The sequence below is a fragment of the Musca autumnalis genome, unplaced genomic scaffold, assembly GCF_047663935.1.
Source record: "Musca autumnalis isolate F117 unplaced genomic scaffold, ASM4766393v1 scaffold_4, whole genome shotgun sequence".
NCBI lineage: Eukaryota > Metazoa > Arthropoda > Insecta > Diptera > Muscidae > Musca > Musca autumnalis.
Window position 1 is genome coordinate 152,067,404 of NW_027411977.1, and position 26,259 is coordinate 152,093,662.

Genomic DNA, 26,259 nt, shown 5'->3' on the forward strand with positions numbered 1-26,259 from the left:
ACAAAAAAAGTGATTTTATGTTTTGAAACATTTTTATTATTTAATAAAAATAAAACAGAACGACTAAAAGAATAAGATTTTTGTATCTTTTCAAAGGCGTGATGGGACTTTTGTATCCTCCACAATACAAAAAAGTGATTTTATATTGCGACTACCTTTTATTATTCGACCATTTGTCACACAGTAAATACCTGATAAAATGCGTGGATACCCATTTTGGATATTTATTTGGGAAAATTCTCAATTAACAAAATATGTGCACAAACTCATACATACAGATATTCATTTAGTTTGTGTTTTATTATTTTAATACATGGCAAACATTTAGAAATAACAACAACAATAATAAGACTAATTTAACTTAAATTTTTATAATTTGTTTCCATCACCCTATCTACGCTTAATCCAGCCAGCGTTTTTAAATAATTTGAAAACCATTTCTCGTGGAATTTTCTCAGCTTCGCGATCTATCACAGGCATCTCTTTATCCGTGAACCAACTCTCCTTGGCAAGGGCGGCAGCAATATGTGGATTGCTGTAGAAACGATCACTCTTCTTCAGTTCTGGTGGCAGCTGGGCTTCGCGAAAAGAATTGTCGACCACTGATGGATGTGCGTATTGTTGTGTAGCAGTTGACAGACTATGATATTGGGCCAGCCTAGCTGGTTGAGCGTAGAAAAATTGTGCACTACACAGGGTTGCCGAAAATAATAGCAATAAAATTGAGGATGACATATTTACACAATCTGAAAATAAAAAACATTACACGTTTGAATCATTATGCCTGTTCCAGAACCTGAAGATATCTACAAATTTTTACTACAATAAAAATTTTTCTTTGTGTAATCGAAAAAATACTAAAAATTTGTAGATTCTTGCAGTTCTGGAACAGACCAATTATATTATATTTGATTTTTTGACTTTTTTTCTCAAAAATGATTTCCTCTAGCGTGAATGAATAAACTTTTGCCTATTAATGTCCAAAATAATGATCATTACATTTAAGTATAAAAAAGCTTCCGCACAAACCAATTTCAATTTATATATGAGGATTTCTGAGTGAAATCGGACACTTTTGCAAAAACTGGTTTTTTATTTCCTTAATTTTTGCTGTGTCGACAGATTTTTCTTACTAACCGTTCCAGAGATATTGTGACTTGAAAAAGTCGAATTTCAAAAGACAATATTCTCTCCTTTCAAGGCAGTAGAAATACGATGAGGAAAAAATATGATATGCCCGTTTAATGTTGAAAATCCAAGAAACCACTTTTTTCACTACATTTTCCGTTATAAAATCAAAAAACGAAGTGACCCAGAGAAACCAAAGGTATTTTCGTCTTCCATGGACTCCCACAAAACCGTATTTATGCATTAGAACCCCTTCAAAAATTTTTTGTCAACTTTTGTATCACAGTGTTATTATCTCACTTGTTTTTACAAAAATTTCAAAAAAATGTTAACCCGACTGTCTGTGAAAAAATGATGAACAATGATGGATAACCGACAAATGTATGTATGTGTTAGTAAATCAAAGTTGTATTTGAAGACAAACTGTCTGGTGTAAACGCCTAGTTAGTCCATATCTACATTATAGTACGTTTATTTATAACAGGATTTAACAAATCCACTGGGTTTCAAATGTCATTTCCATTGGGTATACGTCAAATAAATGCTCATAAAGAAGGTTAACCCTGCAAAAAGCAGTATATAAACAGGCTATTAGGCAAATTTCCTTGCGGCAATTGTCAGTTTGATGGAGATGGAGGTGAGGCATATGGCAACCCTTTGACTCTCAACACCTTTTCTCACCGACAAACTGACAATTACCGCAAGTTCGAATTTTCTTTCAATAAAATGTCCAGCAAAATTTGAAGGAAGGGATTCCATACGATGACGTGATTTAATGGCATCTTTTGCATTGGTTTGAACGAAGTCGTGAAAGATCCGTTCTTTTCAGTAGCATTTGAACAAATGCAAAGGAAGTCGTGAAAGATCCGATCTTTCCATCAGCATTTGAACCCATTCCATCGATCCAATAGAGATGAATTTTTTGTTTTTATTTACACACATTTTTCTAAATTCAGATTAACTATTTACAATAGGCTTGATTTTGTCGGAGACTCGAAATGACAACCAACGTTGTTAAAACTCTCGTCGTAGAATTATAAAAGTAACCTTGTGCTAACAGCTGATTAAATTTTTATCAAAATATTTATGTATTTTGAAGTACATACATTGTCAAATTGAATTTGACACGCAATGCTTATGTAAGTTAACACATAATATGTTGTTTTACCTAATAAAACTAAAGCTCAGCAACAATAAAGTTGCATACTCTGTTAAACTCAATTCCAATTAAACTACATTGCAGACATTCATCTGCCCCAAATATTAAATTCCAATTAATTATTTTAATAAATCAGAAAATACACTTCCGTTGCAAAAGCACATTGCAGACATTCATCTGCCCCAAATATTAAATTCCAATTAATTATTTTAATAAATCAGAAAATACACTTCCGTTGCAAAAGCAGCCAACCCAATGAAACTGCTTTGCAGAACATTTCGTCTGTCCGATTTCAATAAACCCAAGAAATGCAATTTCCGGTCAACCAATGCAATGCTCGACGCGTGCAGACAAATTTAATAGAATTTGGTAACAACAAATTATTAAAAGCTAAGTGACATGATTTCATGGAAAATCATAATGTCAAATAAGCAAATATTTGTAATCTATTTATGATTGTAATACAACATTAACTTCACTCTTTTACCAACTGTCAGTGAATAAAGTCGTCTTAAATCAACAAACGGTTTTTTTAATTCGGGAGCGGCGAAACTTTTGATAAGTGTCACTTAAGTTCAATTTTGATAATTGAACTCCGGGTTTAAAAGGGTCCGCGTTCCTTTTCGACAAAGTAACGCGTACAAGATCTAGAAGATCTTAATTAGGATCTAGACGATCTTAATTTTTTTTTCAGACCTAAGCTCTCGTAGGTCTAACTGGCGCCCGAGCAAAATTAAAAAAAAGTGTGAAGAAAGAGGCCCCCGAGTACTTAAGAAAAGGGACGCGTTGAACGCAAGCCGCTTCACCAGTGAAAATAAATGATAGTGAACATTAAAAAGAAAACATCAAATAATTAGAAAAAAAACTTTGAAAAAGCAAAACCTTCACTAAAAAGTACAAAAAGTGCAAAAAAAGTGAACACTTAAGAGAAAAAAAACATCTAATAAATAAACACATTGAAAAACCTTTATTAAAAAGTAAAAATAAAAAAAGTGCAAAAAAGTTAATGTTTTAAGGAACAAAAACATTGAAAACAAAAACCTAAACTAAAAAGTAAAAAGTGTGAAAAGTGGAAACAAATCTAAAGTGCCACAATAATCGAAATATTAAAAAGCCGAGACATTGAAGCGAGGCAGTGCCACAATAAGCCAACTATTAAAAAGTGAAAAGAAATCTAATAAGCCGAGATATTAAAACGAGGCAGTGCCACAATAAGCCAAATATTGAAGGAAGGAAGAAATCTAAGAAGCCGAGATATTGAAGCGAAACCCACTATATACCCACAGTCCCAAGATGACAACTTTGCTGTTATTATCGTAAGACATAATTACTATTTACAATAATAGATATAGAAATAGAAACCATATATATTTGAATTAATACAATCTCAAGTCCTCTCTGAAAAAATAAGAAAAAGAAAATAGTCGATTCATCTTAAAATAAACAATAAAAATCTCTGTGAAATATCCTAAATTTGTACTTGGCAAAATTAGCTTCTTATTAAGATGGCAAATCCCAATAATTTAGTGCGACCACCCATCCTAAATGTCCCCCCTCCAAATCCTTCACATCCCCCAACACAACCTAACAGGAACGAAGGACAAATAAACTTGACAGACCTTAAAAATCTTATTCTCGAAATTGTTAATAACCAGATACAGGCTGCGTTAAACCCGCACGCCATTCATACAAGCACGGTAGACCAATCTATCGACGCGGAACATTTAGGCAATATAGGAGATTTAGACAAAATCCCTGACATTGTTAAATGTCTAAGGGAATTCTCGGGAAAACCAGGAGAGTTCAACTCCTGGAGAAAAAGTGTGGAAAGAATTTTAAAAATCTATGAAAATCTGAAAGGTACTCCGAAATACTATGGTATTTTGAACGTAATTAGGAATAAAATTGTAGGTAATGCAGACATAGCACTAGAGTCGTACAACACTCCTTTAGATTGGCCAGCAATTTCCAAGTGCCTTACCTTACACTACGCCGACAAACGAGATGTATCAACGTTAGAATACCAAATGACAGGTCTAATTCAAGGAAACTCAACGGTTCAAGAATTTTATCAGGCAGTTTATTCACATTTATCTTTGATACTAAACAAACTAGGAGGATTAGAGGCTGGAAATGAGGCTCTAAGTCTACTAACACAAACTTATCGAAACAAAGCCCTCGATACATTTGTAAGAGGATTAAATGGGGATCTACCAAGATTGCTAGGAATGAGAGAACCTGCGGATTTACCCCAGGCTCTTCATTTGTGCCTCAAACTGGAAAACCAGAAATTCCGCACTAATCATGCCCAAAATCAAAATATTCAGCCAATTAAAAAAAGCCATCATCAAACATCTCCGACCCAGAAATATAATTTTCAAAAGAACAAACAAGAGTTCCACCCAAGCATAGCCTACATACCTAACCCACATAATTTTCCTAAAATGAACAATAATTACAATATTGGTACACCAAGTTTCGGCCACCCGAAACAGCCTCCACCACGCCCAACGGCACCAAAGCCAGCGGAACCAATGGATGTCGATCGTAGTATTCGTTCACAGCAAATCAATTATTCAAATAGACCACATCAACATCAATTCCTCGGTAAAAGACCCCCTAATCCATTGTCAAACCATAACGTTAGTCCACCGAAGGCACAACGAACATTCCATATAAATACAGATACACCAGATACGTTCGAGCCCGACAACATTAGTTATGAGGATTATTTTACAGAACAAGAAACGTCACAAAATTACGACCAAGATCAGGAAAACTATTCCTATGACCCTTATTCTGAAAGTAATATACCAGACAATGAAACAGATTCGGAGCTTGATGACATTCATTTTTTAGAATGACAAGCTCTTCGCTTCCATATTTTGAATGTCGAACGGAGAGCGGAAAAATCTTAAAAATTTTAATTGACACAGGATCTAGTAAAAATTACATCCAACCGGACTTAGTAAAAAAAATAATCCCAAACAAAATTCCGTTTTTCGCAAAATCTGTAGCAGGCGATGTAAAAATTATATCACACACGTACATAAACCTTTTCAAATTAGATGATAAACTTAAATTCTACTTAATGCCTAGTCTAAAATCTTTCCATGGCATTCTAGGTAATGACAGTCTAAAAGCCTTAGACGCAGTCATTTACACAAATAAAAATTATATGATCGTTCGCCAGCATACCAAGGTTCGACTTAAACAACATGTTAGCCAAAGTGTAAATGCTATAAAATTACTTGACGACCATATGAACCCTAGGCAAATGGAAGCCATGAATCTCTTAATAGATAAATTCTCTAAGCTCTTCGCAGAGCCAGACGAGAAATTAACCTACACAACTAAGGTAGTTGGAGAGATCCGTACATCAAATGATTCTCCAGTGTATACCAAATTTTACCCTTATCCGGCTTCATTAAAACGCGAAGTCGAGATGCAAGTGGAAAAGTTGCTAAACGATGGAATCATACAACCATCAAGATCACCATACAATTCACCTGTATGGATAGTTGATAAAAAGCCTGACTCCCAAGGGAATAAACAATACAGGATGGTAATAGACTATAGGAAACTAAATTCTGTCACAATCTCAGATAGATATCCGATTCCTGAAATATCCGATATTTTAGGGAAGTTAGGAAATAGCAAATTCTTTTCTGTGTTGGATTTAAAAAGCGGCTTCCATCAAATTCCGTTAAAAGACTCTGATGTGGAAAAAACTGCATTTTCTATTAATAATGGCAAATACGAGTTCACTCGCTTACCATTTGGTTTAAAAAATGCCCCGTCGATATTTCAACGAGCTCTCGATGATATTCTCCGCGAACATATAGGGAGAATATGCTACGTATATATCGATGACATAGTTATATACAGCAAATCCGAAGAGGACCATATTCGTGATATTCATAATGTTTTCAAAACATTAGAAGAAGCAAATATGAAAGTCCAATTGGACAAGTGTCATTTTTTTAAACAAGAAGTGGAATTTCTCGGATTTATAATATCCGAGGCAGGTATAAAAACAAACCCAAAAAAAGTTGAAGCCATTGCAAACTTTCCCCAACCCAGAACTATTAAGGAACTTCGATCCTTCCTAGGTCTTGCGGGATATTATCGCCGTTTTATAAGAGATTTTGCAAAATTGGCAAAACCACTGACGTCACTTTTGAGAGGTGAAGAGGGTCGAATATCAAAAAAACAGTCGTCTAAAATTTCTATAAAATTTAATACCGAAGAGGAGGAAGCATTTACAAAGATAAAAAATTCTCTACTATCAAGAGATACGTTGTTGTACTATCCAAATTATGACAATCCCTTCGAGCTAACAACTGATGCGTCAGATTATGCTCTCGGAGCAGTTTTGTCTCAAGGAGACAAGCCCATTACCTTTATATCAAGAACTCTGCACAAGGCAGAAGAGCATTACGCGGCGAACGAAAAGGAAATGCTTGCTATCGTCCGGGCCCTTGACAGTCTTAGGAATTTTTTATATGGAACAGCAAAAGTAAAAATATACACAGACCACCAGCCACTCACCTACGCTCTCAGTAATAAAAACAATAATAACAAGATGAAGCGATGGAAAGCCATATTGGAAGAATACGACTACGAGCTTTTTTATAAACCAGGAAAAAGTAACGTAGTGGCAGATGCCCTATCTAGAGTGCCTGAAGTATCGCAAGTTAATTCTATGTCGGAAATGACACATAGTGACGATAGTTCCTCACATAACCTTATTTATAGTGTCGAAGCACCAATAAACGTTTTTAAGAATCAGATAATCTTTGACCCTAGTGCAACAAACTCCTATCAGTTCGATATAGTATTCCCAACCATCCACAGGCATATACTTCCAGGAATAGATTATACCCCTGCTCAGTTAATCCAAATTCTGAAAAATTACTTAAATCCCTCTGTACTCAATGGCATCAAAGCACCCGAGACATTAATGGGAAAAATTCAAGAAATTTTCCCACAGCACTTTGCAAAATACCGCATTAGATTTACGAACCTCCAAGTTGAAGATATTAAAGATAGTAACCAACAGGATGAAATAATTATAAGCACACACAAAAGAGCTCATAGAAATGCCAGAGAAAATAAAATACAGATTCTCGAAAAATATTATTTTCCCAGTATGAACAATAAAATTAACAAGATCGTAAAGCAATGTACTGTTTGCAAAGAAAACAAATACGACAGGCATCCACCGAAGCCTGAACTAAGGGAAACACCAATACCTTCATATCCTGGAGAAATCCTTCACATTGATATTTTCAAAACGGAGAATAAACTTGTCCTCACAGCATTGGATAAATTTTCAAAATACGCGCAGGGTAGAATTATTAAGTCAAGAGCCATTGAAGATATAAGAGAACCTTTACGAGAATTAGTATTTTTATTCGGTGTTCCAAAAATTATAGTTTTTGACAATGAGAAATCCTTTAATTCGGCATCAATAATTTTTATGTTACAAGACCAATTGGAAATAGAAATCTACAAAGCTCCACCATATGCGAGTGTCGTGAACGGTCAGGTTGAGCGATTTCACTCAACCCTAGCTGAAATTATGCGTTGCCTTCGAACTGAACGGACATACCCTACGTTTCTTGAACTATTGGACAGAGCAATTTACGAATACAATTATACTATACATAGCACAACAGGACAAAGACCACTCGAGGTATTTTTCGGACGACGAGTTAGCATAGACCCCGAAATGTATGATAAAGCAAGACAAGATAATATCCAAAGATTACGAGACAAACAGGTAGCTGACCTTAAAACCCATAATAAAAATCGGGAACCAATCAAACAATTTGACCCAGGTGACGAAATTTATGTAAAAATCCATAAGCGTCTAGGGACCAAATTGTCTCCAAGATTTAAAAAAGAGATAGTAAAAGAAAACCATTCTACAACTATTCTTACAGAATCGGGAAAAGTAGTACATAAAAGCAACATTAAAAACTGAGACCTTCTTTATATTTCTTTTTACAGAACCCTAGCATTTCTTTGCACCTCTTCAGAAATCAACATGCATGTTTTTAACTTCACACAGTCATATCTTGTACCAATTCACAATGGTCCAGCTAAAGTACAGGATGGAACATTTAACATTATCCACATCATAGACATAGACAGATACAGGAACCTCGTTAATGACATACAATGGAAAATAACACAAGCCATACCTAAATCCAATCCTTTTTTCCCACTCCTTACGCACGAAATATCACAAATACACGGTATCCTCGAATCCATAGAGCCAGTAGAAGCATACAGAAAAAAAAGAGCCATTAATATGATAGGCACAGCCTGGAAATATATCGCGGGATCTCCAGATCACGACGATTTTGAATTGATTAAAAATGATTTAGACCAAACAATCCGAAATAATAATCAACAAATAATCATAAATGATATTTTCACAGAGAGATTACAAAACCTTACCCAAATTACAAATCAAATATCAAAAATAGTAAAACAAGATACTAACTATGTAAATGAAGCTGCACTCAGCATGCAGATAAAACTTAGATTCACAAAAGAAGAACTAACTAATATTAAATTCGCAATGCAATGGGCAAAACAAAATATTGTAAACTCATTTTTGTTAAATAAAGAAGAAATGAAAATTGCATTTGAAAAAATAAAAGAAGATAACATTATTATTACATCAATAGAAGAAGCCCTAGAATTTGCAAAAATTAAAGTATTGTACAATCAGAAAAAACTTTTATATATTATTGTAATCCCTCTAACTAGCAAAGAAATATTCCATAATTTTTTAATCAGACCTGTAAAAAGAAATAATAGAATTATAAGTACTAAGTTTAATGAAATTATAAAAAATAATAACAGTATATTTGGCGTAAAAAGCAAATGCGTTGTAACAAAACATGTAAAATTTTGTCAAAATGACCAATTGGTAAATATTTCCAACGATACTTGCATCCCACCGTTACTACACGGATCGAATTCATCCTGTCCAATAACTAACGCGTATCATATTCCTCCGATAGAAAATATTTCACCCGGTGTCATTTTTCTTAATGATTTCAGTGGAACAGTAAATAACAAGACTTTAAATGGAACATTTTTGATAGAATTCCACAATGCAACGTTACGCATTAATGACAAATTGTACAAAAATTTAGAAGCTCCATTATCAAAAATTAATCCACCAGCAATACAACAAACGCCTGTCGAAGATGAATTTATAAATCTTTTATCATTGGAAATGTTAAACCATTTGCATATTAATAATACTAAGTCCATCCATGAACTCAAGTCAGAAGCAGTTGTTACCAAATATACAATTTTCTCTCTATTTTCAATTTTTGCTATATGTCTATTGATAACTGGGTTTTTCATGAAAAAACGACAAAACGTAGTCTTTCATACAATTGCCCCTAGTCACGGGTTAACACAGATCCTCCCAATCACTCAAAACAAAGTTCAAGTACCAGGGCCACAAAAAGTGGATGACCTACCATATTTCTAACGATTGAGGACAATCGTTTTTAAAGGGGGAGGAGTTAACACATAATATGTTGTTTTACCTAATAAAACTAAAGCTCAGCAACAATAAAGTTGCATACTCTGTTAAACTCAATTCCAATTAAACTACATTGCAGACATTCATCTGCCCCAAATATTAAATTCCAATTAATTATTTTAATAAATCAGAAAATACACTTCCGTTGCAAAAGCACATTGCAGACATTCATCTGCCCCAAATATTAAATTCCAATTAATTATTTTAATAAATCAGAAAATACACTTCCGTTGCAAAAGCAGCCAACCCAATGAAACTGCTTTGCAGAACATTTCGTCTGTCCGATTTCAATAAACCCAAGAAATGCAATTTCCGGTCAACCAATGCAATGCTCGACGCGTGCAGACAAATTTAATAGAATTTGGTAACAACAAATTATTAAAAGCTAAGTGACATGATTTCATGGAAAATCATAATGTCAAATAAGCAAATATTTGTAATCTATTTATGATTGTAATACAACATTAACTTCACTCTTTTACCAACTGTCAGTGAATAAAGTCGTCTTAAATCAACAAACGGTTTTTTTAATTCGGGAGCGGCGAAACTTTTGATAAGTGTCACTTAAGTTCAATTTTGATAATTGAACTCCGGGTTTAAAAGGGTCCGCGTTCCTTTTCGACAAAGTAACGCGTACAAGATCTAGAAGATCTTAATTAGGATCTAGACGATCTTAATTTTTTTTTCAGACCTAAGCTCTCGTAGGTCTAACTTGTATGTGTATACATGCAAATATGTAGTTAAACAAAAATGTCAATTTAACTTTAAAAATTGTAAAAACATTTTTCAATTTTCTATCTTCCCGGTTCTCAAAAAACGAAAGGAAGATTTTCATTAACAAATGACTGAAATTATGCAGATATACCCTCCACGTTGTTGGTGGAGCTGTAAACATTAGTCGAGGTATGCATAAAGGAATCGCTCATTGCTGATGATCGTTTTGTATCGAAAGCCTACAAACTTCCTGGAAAACATCAAACTATTTTGTTACAACTGTCGCCGCGAAATTGGTTAAATGGTCCGGTTTCCGTAAAATCAGAAAAGAGAAGCTCCGTAAGGTTTGCGGCTGTTGTGTTGTTTTCATCAAGGATTTACTTACGTGATTCTGCTTACACAAAGAATAATTGGTGCAAAGTCGCAATACAAAAAAAGTGATTTTATGTTTTGAAACATTTTTATTATTTAATAAAAATAAAACAGAACGACTAAAAGAATAAGATTTTTGTATCTTTTCAAAGGCGTGATGGGACTTTTGTATCCTCCACAATACAAAAAAGTGATTTTATATTGCGACTACCTTTTATTATTCGACCATTTGTCACACAGTAAATACCTGATAAAATGCGTGGATACCCATTTTGGATATTTATTTGGGAAAATTCTCAATTAACAAAATATGTGCATAAACTCATACATACAGATATTCATTTAGTTTGTGTTTTATTATTTTAATACATGGCAAACATTTAGAAATAACAACAACAATAATAAGACTAATTTAACTTAAATTTTTATAATTTGTTTCCATCACCCTATCTACGCTTAATCCAGCCAGCGTTTTTAAATAATTTGAAAACCATTTCTCGTGGAATTTTCTCAGCTTCGCGATCTATAACAGGCATCTCTTTATCCGTGAACCAACTCTCCTTGGCAAGGGCGGCAGCAATATGTGGATTGCTGTAGAAACGATCACTCTTCTTCAGTTCTGGTGGCAGCTGGGCTTCGCGAAAAGAATTGTCGACCACTGATGGATGTGCGTATTGTTGTGTAGCAGTTGACAGACTATGATATTGGGCCAGCCTAGCTGGTTGAGCGTAGAAAAATTGTGCACTACACAGGGTTGCCGAAAATAATAGCAATAAAATTGAGGATGACATATTTACACAATCTGAAAATAAAAAACATTACACGTTTGAATCATTATGCCTGTTCCAGAACCTGAAGATATCTACAAATTTTTACTACAATAAAAATTTTTCTTTGTGTAATCGAAAAAATACTAAAAATTTGTAGATTCTTGCAGTTCTGGAACAGACCAATTATATTATATTTGATTTTTTGACTTTTTTTCTCAAAAATGATTTCCTCTAGCGTGAATGAATAAACTTTTGCCTATTAATGTCCAAAATAATGATCATTACATTTAAGTATAAAAAAGCTTCCGCACAAACCAATTTCAATTTATATATGAGGATTTCTGAGTGAAATCGGACACTTTTGCAAAAACTGGTTTTTTATTTCCTTAATTTTTGCTGTGTCGACAGATTTTTCTTACTAACCGTTCCAGAGATATTGTGACTTGAAAAAGTCGAATTCTGTAAAAATTACATACAAATAAATACCAATAAATAATACAAAAAAATTAAAGAAAATCGAAGAGTACAATCATTGATAAAACTTGATTTTAAATTATAAAATCTCGAAAATTGCATTCAGTCCCACAGTGAATTTTTTTTGAAAGCTGATAAAAAGAAGAAATATACAAAAATAAAGATTTCTTGTATTTGGACCAATATCAAAGAAGATATGAGCATTTCGTTGTATATTGTTATCACAGTGCGCATGAACCAACTTTAAATGAAATGTACTTAAACCTGGGAAGATTTGCGGAAAAAAGAACAAAAAATCATCTGAGGAATTTTTAAATAAGTCGAGGTGAAAGGTCACATTTGTAGGGTTTTTTAGGTTTTCAGGATTTTACTTAAAAACGGCACTTGTAGCTGTGAAAATCTGCAATAACTTCCCAGGTGTAAACACATTTCATTTAAAATTAGTTCAGGAGCACCGTGTTTTTACAGAATTTGGCTTTATGCGCGATGTCTGTTAGTCAAAAAAATCTGAAAATGTACTGAAATGTTTTGCTGATGAGCAGCATCATCACAGCAAATAATAAAGGAAATCAAAAAACACTTTTGGTAAAAGTATCCGATTTCACTCAGAATACATTATTAACAGATTTTGCATTTTTATTAAGATGTGTTTTTTTTTGACTGCGCTATGTAACGGTACCATGTTTATCCCCAAATTAATGGTTATGGGGACAATAACAAATACGCTAAATATTTTCTCTTATACTTATGAATTCTCTTTCCGATCAAAAATCAAATTAGGATCATTTTTAGGCATGGCATAAATAAGTATTTTGACAGACCTTCTACTTAGTCATTAAACAAGTTTCTCAAGGTGAAGGTCAACTGCAATAATATTTGTTTTACAGTTTTGTTTCACCTGTTAATATTTTCAATTAAAAATTACTACATGCTCGTACAAATATGGGAAAACCGCCGAATCGAAATAAAAATACGTCGTTATTATCAAATAAAAAACATTCAAAAAAACAAGTAGTGTGCAAAATCAACCGAGATCTGGAAGAAAACGTAAAACATCCCACAATGAAGACAGGATGATAATTGTACGGAAGTTCATAGCAGACGTCCAACGAAAACCAAAAACTGCTGCAGAGGAGTGGAATTCTACTTCAGCAGTATCAATTCGTCGACGTTTGAAAGAGCAAAATTTTTGAACTTACATAAGCAGGAACATTCCATACATATCAGAACCAAACAAATTAAAACGTTTAGCCTTTGCAAGGGTACAATTCTTCGAAAAAGAAAGTTTAGGTGAGAATTCCAAAGAATGTACGCCAAAAAACAGCTCCAGTGTGTCAAAGGGTTTCTCAATGGCGGGGATCTGTTATGTTCTGGGGATGCATTGCTCATAATGACTTAAGTAACTTCGTCAATTCTGTCGGACACATGAACCAAAATCACTATTTATCGATACTGAAGGACCATACGTTGCTGTCCGGAGAAAAATTAATCGTTCGCCAATTTATTTTGCAGCAGGACAATGCTCCCTGCCACAAGAGTAAAATGTTCATGGATAATTTTGTTGATAATGATATCAATGTGTTGAGTTGGCCCTCACAAAGTCCTGATTCGATCGTTATTGAGAATGTGTGGGCTTACATAAAACAAAAGAGGGAGATATCCCTAAATAAAACTCGATCTGAAACCATTTTAGAAGTTACTTCTCTTTGGCACTTCTTCTCTTACTTCTCTTTTGCAGCTAAAGGTGGTTTGCATTTTACTAAATTTTAAATAAAAATAAATACATTTTGTTGTTTTTCATGAGTTTTTGATTTTATATTTTAAAATTCATATTGTGTAAAAATATTTATGCCACGCCATTGAAATGGTTTTTCCGACCCTAGGTACTCATTTGGGACCTAAAGACCCGACCACGCACACTTTTATAAATATATTATATGTATATCCAAACCTACATAACCGATTTTCATGAAAATTTCAGAGAATGTATAGGGATGACCAGTGGTGAAAATAGGTTAAAAATTTTGTTGAATTTCGGAGGGGGCCTATTTTTTTAAACGGTATTTTTGTAAATCTTGCGGAAGTATCGGGTTGAAAATGAATTTGCAATGGTGGTTGTGTCTCCCACACTAGGTCCTTATTTGGGACCTAAAGCACAAGCATGCCTTTTTTAAAAATGGTATATCTCCAAAACTTCTAAACCGATTTTCATGTAATTTTCAGAAGATGAACCCTCCGTGTGGTTCTTGGTGGAAATAGGAGGAGCGGGTTATCCCCTATGCTCTATTTTTTAAATGCGCTATATATGTAAAACTCACGAACGTGTCCGTTTGCCCGACTATGGGTACATATTTTAGTCATAACTCCCGATCACTTCCACTTTCGTAAGGTTACAAATCAATGGAAATATCAAATATTATATATATATATATATATATATATATATATATATATATATGGCAAAAAAGGATAAAATCGCGAAAAATCCGCGAAAATTTACAAAACAAAAATTTGAAGAATATTAATTGTCTCCACAGATTTCATCATTTTGCACTTCTCAGCGATAAATGAGCCGCTCAGTGCACACTTCGACTAACTCCACTTTTTGAAAAATTTGAGATTTTAGTATCAAAGCCTTTGATATCGCCATATCTATTTATGATTATAATATCTTTCCTGAATAATAAAGATGAGCACCTTTAAATAGCAAGTTTTTATTGACCACTGAATAATATGCAATTTTTTTCAGTGCACACTTCGATTAACTCCACATTCAAATGTAGCTCTGCTCGCAACGTGCACATGCAATACTCTTTCGGCTTTTGTTGAAACCATAGATGGCCTTTAGAAAATTATGACGTATATAACATACATTTTTGACGTATATTTCATACGTCGAAAACGTCGTAAACCTTGCCATGAAGAATGACGCTAACATAAAGCTAACATGAATTAATTACAAATATTGTTTTATAACCGAACTACCAACATTAATTTTTATGTGAAACCTGTAATATATGTGTATAAAACTAAGTTTTTCGTTAATAAAAAAATTCAAAACCTAACTTTACCCAGCAAAATTTGACGGAAGGGGTTCTTTGCGATGACGTGATTTCATGTCATCTTTTGCATTGGTTCAAAGGAAGTCGTGAAAGATCCGATATTTTCATTAGGATTTGAACCAATGCAAAGGAAGTCGTGAAAGATCCGATCTTTTCATCAGCATTTGTACCCATTCCATCGATCCAATAGAGATGATGTTTGTGTTTTTATTTACACACCTGTTTATTTTCATTTTGGTATGTTCCAGTACTGCAAAAATCTACTAATTTTTACTATTTTTTCCGATAACATAAAGGAAAAATTATTATCGTAGTAAAAATAAGTAGATTCTTGCAGTTTCTGGAACAGACCAAAGTTGTTAGAACTGTCGTCGTGATGTTGTCTTACATTTCCTGCATATCAAACAACTAAACAACAAAACCAAACAAACAACTAAAACTTCTAAACAATTGGTATTATATGAAGTCCCAACCATCGAGCTAAAAATAGAATCGGACTGCACACATTGCTATTTTAAAAGTTCCCTTGTCTGTTCTAAATCTGACATAGAATGAAATCAATCAAATCTCGCTTCTTGGAATTTGAAAAAAAAGTCCGAAACGAAAAGGAACAAGAATCTGAAAATAAAGAAGAAACTACTAAATTAATTAAGCATAAATGGTATTTTCCATAAAAAGTCTCTCCTCCCCGTTCGTTACATTTTGTTCTTAGAGATCCCTAAAGCAAGCCGGGTTGTAGATCCCTACATATTTCCGTCACTAAACAAAAGAGTATAAATTACCAAAATGTTGTTATAAAATAACAAAATGATAAAATAAAAGTAATTTACGAAATAAAAATACTTAAAGGAGTGCATTTGGAGTCCATGTTGAAATATGAACTGGTGATGGGAAGATATTAAAAAAACCTTTTGTAAGATGAAAGAATATCAGTTGCGGAGAACGGAGGAAGTAATCTTTTGCGTTGCAGCGGTGGTGATTACATTGTAATTTTGGATGTAAACTTTTGAAAAACTAAACTGATAAATTAATTGTAGCTATTTCATGAATTCGTTTGAATTAATAAAGAGTTTTGTTTTTCATGAAAACCATATTTCAATACAGCATTTCCATTTTCCAAACAAGACATGAAAATTTCATGCCAAGGGGTTGGTGAAAATGACATGCCAAAGCTTTGGTTAAAATGACATGTCAAAGCATGCGTGAAAATGACGTGTCAAATCATTGGTGGAAATGACATGCCAAAGCATTGGTGGAAATGACATGTCAACGCATTGGTTAAAATGACATGCTTAGGATCCAGAAAAGAACGTCATCTTTTGGGGTCCACGCTCATATAAAATTCATCGATGAAGATGCTAAAAAGACGACATGCTAGATCACTTGCACCCATGATTGAATGTCATCTTTGGCATCGAACATTTTGCTGGGTATTACTTTTTTCAGTGCACACTTCGATTAACTCCACCATTACCACAACATTACTAACGATTGTTTGTTGACTATTGTTTTTATTTTATTTTATATACCGTTAGATGAAAGCTATACCTGCTATTATGCATTCTACATTATATATTTGAATCCATATTATCAGGGGAATTTTAAAAAACAATATACATTTCATCATTGCTTTTCTCAACTTTTTGTTTTATGGAGTTAGTCGAAGTGTGCTCTGAACGCTTCAAATGTACATATGTATATGGTAAATTTAAAATTTCCTTTACAATTCCATCGAAAAAAAGTATTTTTTTTTGCTACCACATTCACGATTTTTGGTACATGGGTTAAGCAAAATAATCGTTGTTTCAAACCTGTTCGCGTTCTCAAAATTGGATGCTGCGCCCAAAAGTTATGGGGGGTTTTATACCCTTATAAAGAAAAAAATATTTAAAAATTCCTTTTGTGTTGTAATACCAAAATGTATATAAATCGGTAATAGCATTTAATATCTATCCGTAGACGCCTAAATATTTGTTAAATTTATTTTTATTTTCGCGGAAAATCAAAAAATAATGAAGGAATCTTGGAGTAAATTTTATTTATTCTAACACAGGGTCCATAAAAATCTCTAAAACAAACATTAAAAATACGTACAGAATCTAGAAAATGCCCAGAAAAATGTGAGACCAAAATTTTAAAGATTGGGTTTATAACTTGTATATTGCAGCAACAACAAATGACAAAAACTTATTGTTGGAATATTATTTCAAAAATATATTTTTTTGGTTTAATACGAAAAATTGGAAAAACATTTTTAGGAGTTATTCTACTATTTCGCTAAATTTCCATACAAAACCTGAAGTATTTTGCTAAAACTTCTTCAAGGAAAATAGTTTGTCATTGCTTAGTGTGATAAGAATAGAAGAAGTACAGAGTAATATTGAAATCACAACCAAAGAAAAACCAACCAGTTCAATTGCGTGTAATTCGCGAATTCTTTAAAAATCAGTTGAGGCGCATGCACATTTCGAGTGTATCTCTATCAATATGTATGCATTTGTCTATGTTTCATTCAGCGGCCAAAATGTGCCGTCAGTTGCATCTCACAACTCAAAAAACCTTCAAATGGGTAAAAATTTCGAGATGTGCATATGCTTGTAAGGCGCATCCAATTTCAGTGACCGCCTGATAAAAATACGTCAATATAACAAATTTTAAACAGTTTCGTCAAGAACCGCGGATGTGCCATCACATTTTATTGTCAAAATATATTTTTAGAGATTTTTCCACATTTAAGGTATCTATACCCGCCGTTTTAGAGTATACTCGTATCAAGTTCAGCACGGACGTACTTAATGTTTTTTGTTTGTTTTATATAGTTTTTGTAATACTATGTGGGGAGGACAATGAATGTTGATTCCGTTTTTAACACATCGACGAGCTGAGTCAATCTGACTGTGTGTCGGTACGTCTGCCCATTTAAATTTTGTAATAGCGCAACAGGTAGCGATTTTTATCGGATCATCATGAAATTTTTGGTGGAGATGGGCTCCCAGATGAAAACAATCCTATATGGCGATCAAATCTCTTGGAAAGGGCAAAAACATCCGCTTCTATTAGGTCATTCCAAAAGACAATGTAGTAGAAGTTAATTTGGAGTAGGAACAATCGAATTTTTGCACTCAGAACGAGTTAGTTTTATAATGGAAGTTGTAATATTCAATTCATATGATTCTTTCCTGATTGGTTGTGATGTCAATTTTTGACCTTTTTAGATTTCCTTAACTTTTTGGTTAATATATTGCATTTTCGCCTCTATTAGCTTTCTATTACAGTCTGTTCACGTAAAAAGGAAGATAGGAAACGTATGTAGATGATATTCTTATTCATCTTCCTTGAATGACATGATCACTGTGATGTGTTAACTTTATTCTTGTAGAATTATTTGTCTCCAGATCTTATATTGTGATCTCATGTTTTATTCTGATGTGTAAACAAAAACCAACATTTTTTTCCCCGACCAGCAATGAAATCTGTAAATTGAAACAAACTTCTCCAACGAATTTAGGGAATGTCACGAATTTTTTGTCGTAAAGAACAATTGAGATTAATTTCTCCAAACCCGTTTAACTGCTTGTGTGTTGGATTTGGACAAACTCAGTGTCTTTCATAGAGTACATTGTCCATGGTAGGTAGGTATGCACTGTGAATAAATTGTGGTTTAATGTTCAAGGTCGAGCATAAAATATGTTGTTGTTTTGGTTTTTTTAACACTCTGAACACACATCTAGCAACACTCATACTTATGTGCATCTACATAGTTGCTATTATTTTGTCACTTGTCGTACACAGCGTATTAATTAAATATCACATTGCACAAAAGGTGTCATAGTTGATTTGGATTAGATTCAGATGGAATGTCGCAAATGTCGTAATACGTGCGATTTCATCGACACACCCACAACAATCGCAATCAAGACTTACTTTTTTGTTTAATTTGGTTGTTTTGAAAGTCTTTGTTTAATCTTTTATTTGTTTTTGTTTTTTTTTGTGCTTTGGCTCGATCTAAGCTCTATCGATTGTCAAGCTAAACGATGCAATTGGTGCTAAAACGAAAACTGAAATTAGAACTGCTCCGTTTCGATCTTTTATGTTGAAATCATTGAATGCCACATATTTGTACTGAACAATTTACGTACAATGTTAGGAAACATACACACTGACTCACCTACATATTAATGTACACATAGTAGTCTGTATGTATGAATGTATAATAAATAGGCATTCGTCTATTTTAGAGCAGCGAAATTATGTTGAGCAAAATCAGGTAGTCACTATTAAGCAACAGGTAGAATTGGTGAGAGAGATCAACCTAATTGACCAGACAACAATGGTCAAATATTCTGAGAAAGGATCTGTGGCGATTTTGACGGTATTGTATATTTGGGATTCTAGAATGGACGGATTAAGAGATTTATGTATGTATATACAGTATCATCCGAGCAGATTACAGTATCTCAGGAAGTATTGATTACTCCGGAAAAAATTGTACCGTTGTAAATCAGGCCGCTAGAATAACCTACTGAAAAAAGAACAAGTAAGAAAGTATCAGTCAGCTGTGCTGGCGGAGAAATACCCTCAGCCTCTGACCAAAAATATACATAAAATATATTGGTTTTGTATCACAGTTTGCTTCAAAATATATGGAATCTGTAGGTACCGTAATGTGGGGCTATACCAAATCATTGACATACTCATATAGTGCAAATTTTTCGTAAGCAAACTAGTGATTTATTGAGAAATCGAAATATTAAATTACGTCAAACTAAATTTGGAAGAAATTTTTGAAAACAGTGTGCCGGCAGGATTTTTGGGCCATTATCTCAGGAAGTATGGACTTACTCTGAAAAAAAATTATATTAATTACTAGCGGACCCGGCGAACTTCGTCTCGCTATTAAGGAATAAAATTTCATACAAAAACTTAATTTTCGATTTTTCCAATTTTCCGACTTTTCCAGAAAGATTTTCCAAAATTTTCTTCCGTAAAGACCTTCTCCTCGAAAATACGAATACCTGACAAAAAATTTTACAGAAGTCGGCCTAGCCGTTCTCATTTTATGAATTACTATACATTTTTTACACCATTTTTATATATATAAGATAATAATATTTATAAAGTATTGTTGTAATTACACTTTAAAACGAATATTTATAGCCCAGTCTAAACAGACATGCGTACAAGGGGGAAATATCAAAAATTCCCACAGAGCTGAATTTTGGTGGAAAGCTAGGGTTTGCCATTAGAAGCAACGTCCTAAAAGTCCCCATCGATCCCATGTGTGCAAACATGGTTATTCGGGGTCAAAGGTAATTTTTAAGGCATTTTTCAGGTTTTTTAATTTTTCTCAAAAGCGGTAAGACTTAGCAAATGTCCACTAAAGTAAAAGTTGTAGACTTAATAATTGTCTACAAAAGTTCGAGATATCGCGATCTAAAGGTCAAATAAAAACGACACTATGTGTTAGGTACTTCCATAAGCTTTCAAACGATATCCACTTTGCAGTAATCGGTTCAGTAGAACCGGGTCTAACCCGGTTTTTAAATCTGGCCTTTCGGGTCGAATAGCCGGGCGAACCGGATCTGCCGCCCATGAAAATTATACATTTCCGTAATCAGCGCAACAAACCCTATCTTCGGACAAAACTTGAAAAAATCGGAGAGTTTTTGTTGGGATGGTTCCCTTTGAGCTTTCGATTACACGTGCTGGTTAAATTGGCTAATTGTGCATAAAATGACTCTAACATAGAATAGCTCTACTAAACACGCTCTGACTTTGTTGGATTTTTCTTTTCTTTTTAAAATTAGGTATAATTTCGCTCTTCAAGAAAATATATATTTTTTGGAGGGACAGACCAGGTTACTTCGCTTCTTTTAGCCGGTTCGTCTGAATATGTGCATATTTCCCTTATAAGTGCATAAAAATCATGTGTTTTTTAGAACAGCTCAGCTATCTCAAGAATGGTTCCTTCTAGGAAAAACTATAAAGACCAATCTTATAGATAATTTTTCTGTCTACAATATTTACTTTAGTCACTTTTTGATTAGATCCACCGTTATCAAAAACTAAATCCGAAAACCTAAAAACCCTTAAAATTTCACCTTTGACCCCGAATAACTTTTTTTGCACGCATGGGATCGATGGGGACTTTTAGGACGTTGCTTCTAATGACAAACCCTAGCTTTCCACCAAAATTCAGCTCTGTGGTAATTTTTGCTATTTTAATGTCTATTTTGACTGGGCTATTAGTCCAATATTTTCATTATTCAAAGAACGATTTTCTGATGACGTCTATGATCGACCTAATTAGGCAAAGCCTGCACATATAGTCGAAAGAAAAAATTCCCTACAACAGATTCTTCTGTAGACCAAAAATATGAATTTTCAAAGAAAAGTCATCTATTTATCAAGAAGGTGCTTTATAACATATTAATTTTCGTCCCTAATATCTACGTTATAGGAAAGTTTGGCTGTAATTTACACGATCTTTAGCGGAATGCCAGGTTATAAATTAAATGTAATGATAATAAAATGTATGTTTGATTCAGACATTACACAATAATATGAAGCTTTCAAAGAAAGACGACGTAAATTGTAAATTTAGTTATTTTGGTACATAATTTTATATTAGTAACAGTTTATACTATTCTTAAAGAATAATTTCTATCTTAGTATTACTGTCCCAATTTCAAGGTTGAATGTCAGATATCATGGATTTGATGTGATAATTATATAACAAAGTCGTTACTTAATTTACCCCTTTCCACCAATTTTTAATCAAACTTTTATGAAATATAAGCAATTTTATATTTATTTAAAACAAAACCGGTTTAAACGAAGTGCAAAGTGTGGACCAATCAGAAACACCCTGCGAGAGTTATCTTGCGAATTTTCCATTTTAGTTGGTGCCGTCATGTTTTTTGGAGCTTTAAGGTCATTATCTCCGGACTTGGCCCCGAAAAACATGTTACCGTCGTAAAGGGGGCTGCAAGGAAAACCTGCTGAACAAATTTCAAAATTTCCGAGAGGAGCTCTTAAACTTAACTTATTCCGAATTTTGTGTGGCAGATTCCCGAAAGTTATCGGTCACACTATTTCACAGAAAAATGTTGAACTTTTATGGGAGATGTGCCCGAAGGAGTGGACCGATATGGCCCATCTTCGAACTTAAACTAAGTTTGGACAAAATATTACGAAGTGCAAAGTTTAGTTCGAATCGGTATATACCCTCGTTAGCATAAATGCTGAGGGTATAATCAAAACGATGCGAGAGGAGCTCTTAAACCTCACTTTTTCCGAATATTGTGTGGGATGTACCCGAAGGAGTGGACCGATATAGTCCATATCCCAACCTGATACATGACCGGATGAAATAATACGATGAGCAAAGTCCCCAGCGAAAATTATCTTGAGGATTTGCCATTTTAGTTGCTGCCGTCAGGGTTTCTCGGAGCTTGTAGACCAATATCTCAGGAAGTATGGACTTGCGCATGAAAAAAAGAACCGCAAGGACAGCCTACTAAAAAATCCAAACGATCCGAGGGGAGTTATTAAACGTCACTTTATCCGAGTTGGGTGTGGGAGGTACCCGAAGACTGGACCGATATGGTCCATCTTCGAACTAAAACTAAGTTTGGACAAAATATTACAATACCCAACATTTTGTTCGAATCGGTTGATCCGTCCAGAGTTATCGTGCGCCCCAGCCAGCCAGACGACAGACGGACAGACATCTTCTTATCTTCATTACACTGAGGGGCATTTTTACCATTGTTCATAATGTGATGTTGTCTAGCCTGGTAATCGATCCGAGCATTCAGGCATTCACAGTCGCCAAAGTATATCTAACCATTGCAGGCGTCTTTCTCCTGTAGTCAATAGGGTATTTCAGTATTTCACTTAAGTGCTCAATTAAATATCCACTTATATGACCTAAATATTTCCTCAATCAATTAGGATAATTTAATATTGTAACATAAAACAAGTAAGAACGGCGTTAGGTTCGGATGGGTCAAACTTTTATTTTTCAGCATTAAGCGCTTCCTCTACGTTAAGATATTTTTCCTTGAGGGAACAGAATATCTTAACTGATGATATTCAATTATATAATCAATCTATTTATATTGATAAATTTCTGCCTTGAGGTTTTTCATTGAGTTTCCAAAATACCAAGTTACATCCACTTCAGTAGAGCGATTCTCTAACTAACCTTACCGAAAAACATCATAATTATTGAAATTATATATTATGGGGGCTATAATAACACTTGAACCTGTACTGTCTGATTTTTTGCAAGGGATATTTTGTACCTGTTATAATATTTGTACCCCTACATTCAAAATACAGGAAATCGGGAGTACCGTTCTATGGGACTGTATAATAACGTTGACCTGTACCGAGAAGTTTCTGGAGGAATGTTTTGTAATTCTAACGTAGACTAAATACCAAATTTTAGTTATTTCGGTTGAATAAAGAGGCTAGTACTAACAAGTTACCGAAAATCGGGGCCATGTGAGGCGCTCAGCGTTGTATTACCTCTTAAAGCAATGCAATATGGAGTTGGTAGCATTTATTTCAAGAGTTTCCGGTTAGATCAGTATATTCAGTTTGAAAGTTTCATAAAACTGGTCTGGTCTTTCTGCCCCAAATAATTTATATAACGAATTTAAGATCGGAGACACAAATTTATTTTCAAACCGATACATCGCAATTTTTGCGTTTTTCACACTTCAGCCACTATATCTTAGCCATTGGTTAACCAATTTAAAAATAATAGTTTGTTCGAAAGATGTTATTCATTTTTCTCATCGATTGGGCAATAATTGCAGCTTTTAGAGCCATTTCGTGAAAATTCGCCTTTGACCCCATACAAATTACTAAGGAAACTTTGAACACGGGGCGCACAGTGGAGGCACTTACATGGAAAGGTGTGACAAAAATACTTCTAGATAATATACCGAACTGAAATTTTTATCAATGCGTCCTAGTGGCCAAAAACAGGCTAACAAAAATATTGCAGCCCTAGGTCCAAGTTTTCGCGTGGTTCTCATATAACGAATCAATTTGAATTGAATTATTTTACTGTTAGCAGCACATTGTTCAATCGAATTTGCTGTAATCCGGTGCCAGCAGTTATTATTGCATAGTAGACCTCCACACGAAAAATGTTCAGTAATGGTCCATGATTTGGTATACTCCCATACGATTTATATCTCGATTTATTTTGGCAGATGTGAACCAAGTATTCATCCCAATGTGTTTTAATAATGAACTTAGAGTGCAGAAAACCAAATGTGATATCGATCCACTTTTGACCACAACCTCCATAGGATTACCATCCATTTTTCGGTACTTTATAAGACTTAATCCCCCTTTTCTGCAGAATTACTTGCAATAACATATTTTTCGTTCTCGGTGCGGGGAAATTTTCAACGTTTTCGTGTGTTTCAATTTTAGGGTGTCCCAACAAGAAGAAATATTTATTAAAGTGTATATCCCCAAAACCTTTTATTTATCTTTCACGAGTTTTCAGTGCGGCTCCAAGTCACCATGATAAAAGAAATCACTAATAGCTCAAAAAACATTGTATTGAACATAAATGTAAGAAAGGATAATAAAAATACTTAAAGTATTCTAAAAAATAAATTCACCACCTAAAAACAAAGTTACATTTTTGGCCATAACTGCCAAAACCGCAAATGTCCGCAAAAAGTCTAAACAGTTTTGAAATCTACAGACCCTTGGCTTCAATTTGGTCCTAGTTGCGATTCTTGCATATGCTTGGAAAGTAACTAAAACTTTAAGGAAATCCATACATCTATATTAAATGTTTTTTGTCACCAAACAACTTCATCAGTTCCCTTTTTCGCCGACTCTGTATCGATAAACAGGTCAATAAAGCCATCTAGCAAATTAAATAAAATGAGAAATTTGCTGTATAGCCCTAAAGCTGTTTACCCTACAATTTGAGTCGAACTAAAGAATTTCATATCCACCACTGTTTTTATGTCGTCTTTGCTTCGCAAAGAATACGAACATAGGAATGTTGCTTCAATATTTTTTTCATTTTAAAACATATATTTTTCTCAAAAATTAGTCATGTTTGTAAGGCTTTTTCTCCTTAAGAACCGCGAAAAATGGAAAAACAAAGTTAAGTTTCGAAAAATTTGGAATATTTAGAATCGATTGGCATCTTTAAACTCTTAAAATGATGACATGAATTTTTTGATTTTTGTCGTTGGGGGCATCCACTGAGCAGTGAGTGGTAACATATACTTATTGTTCTCAAACTTTGGCAATCTTATGCTGAAAACACATCCAACGTTTGAGTAAAGTTTTGTGTCATTTCAGGTAGATGAATAAAAGACAAAGTGCTGCCTGCTGCAAGTTTCAATTTTTATTTATTCTTCTACCAGAAATTACACAAAACTTTACTCAAAGGTTGGATGTGTTTTCAGCTTTAAAATCTAACAAAACTAAACACTTTAGGGGGTGCCGCATAAAAAAAATTCCGACATCGATTTTTTAAAACCACTCTAGTATAACATATTTAAAAAATATGCACTAATAAATGGTCCTTCGGAATTTATGACGTATCTGACATACATTTTCAACGTATATTACATACATAAGAAATGTCGTAAACCTAATTGAATATAATTAAATTTATTAAAATATTTTGCATTTTTTAGGTGCCACCATGGTGTAATGGTATTCACACCCGCCTTGCACTCTGAATGCCCGGCGCACAGTCGCTCAGAAATCGATTTTCCTGGCCAAATCACAAATTTTTTGTCGCCACTGATATTTCATTTCTATATGAGATTCGATAGTAAACATTAGGGTGGCTTTAAAAAATCGATATCGCTTGTAAAATATTTTTCATTGATTGGACAATGAATGTGGTCTTTAGAGCGATTTCGTGAAAATTCTCCGTTGGCCCCATACAAATTGCTATGGAAACTTCGAGGCCCCAGTGGCACGTGTTAACATAATCCGATTGTG

General features: G+C 33.9%; 1 protein-coding gene across 5 annotated transcripts in view; it reads right to left on the reverse strand.

Annotated features, from left to right (window-relative positions):
* Nucleotides 1-269: 269 nt before the first annotated feature.
* LOC141402607 (uncharacterized) overlaps nucleotides 270-26,259 on the reverse strand; it is a 152,060-nt gene continuing 126,070 nt past the window's right edge. The window contains exons 1-2 of one of the 5 annotated variants that reach the window (XR_012412676.1): nucleotides 19,180-19,300; nucleotides 11,615-11,751 (exon numbers count right to left, since the gene is read on the reverse strand). Coding sequence is in view for 2 of the 5 variants with exons in the window: in XM_073984243.1 (XP_073840344.1) it covers nucleotides 391-746 (356 nt within the window). In the remaining 3 variants the exon portion in view is untranslated. Of the gene's footprint in view, nucleotides 747-11,274; nucleotides 11,752-19,179; nucleotides 19,301-26,259 lie in introns of those variants that run through there. The other 4 variants (XM_073984243.1, XM_073984242.1, XR_012412677.1 and 1 more) reach the window with 4 other exon arrangements.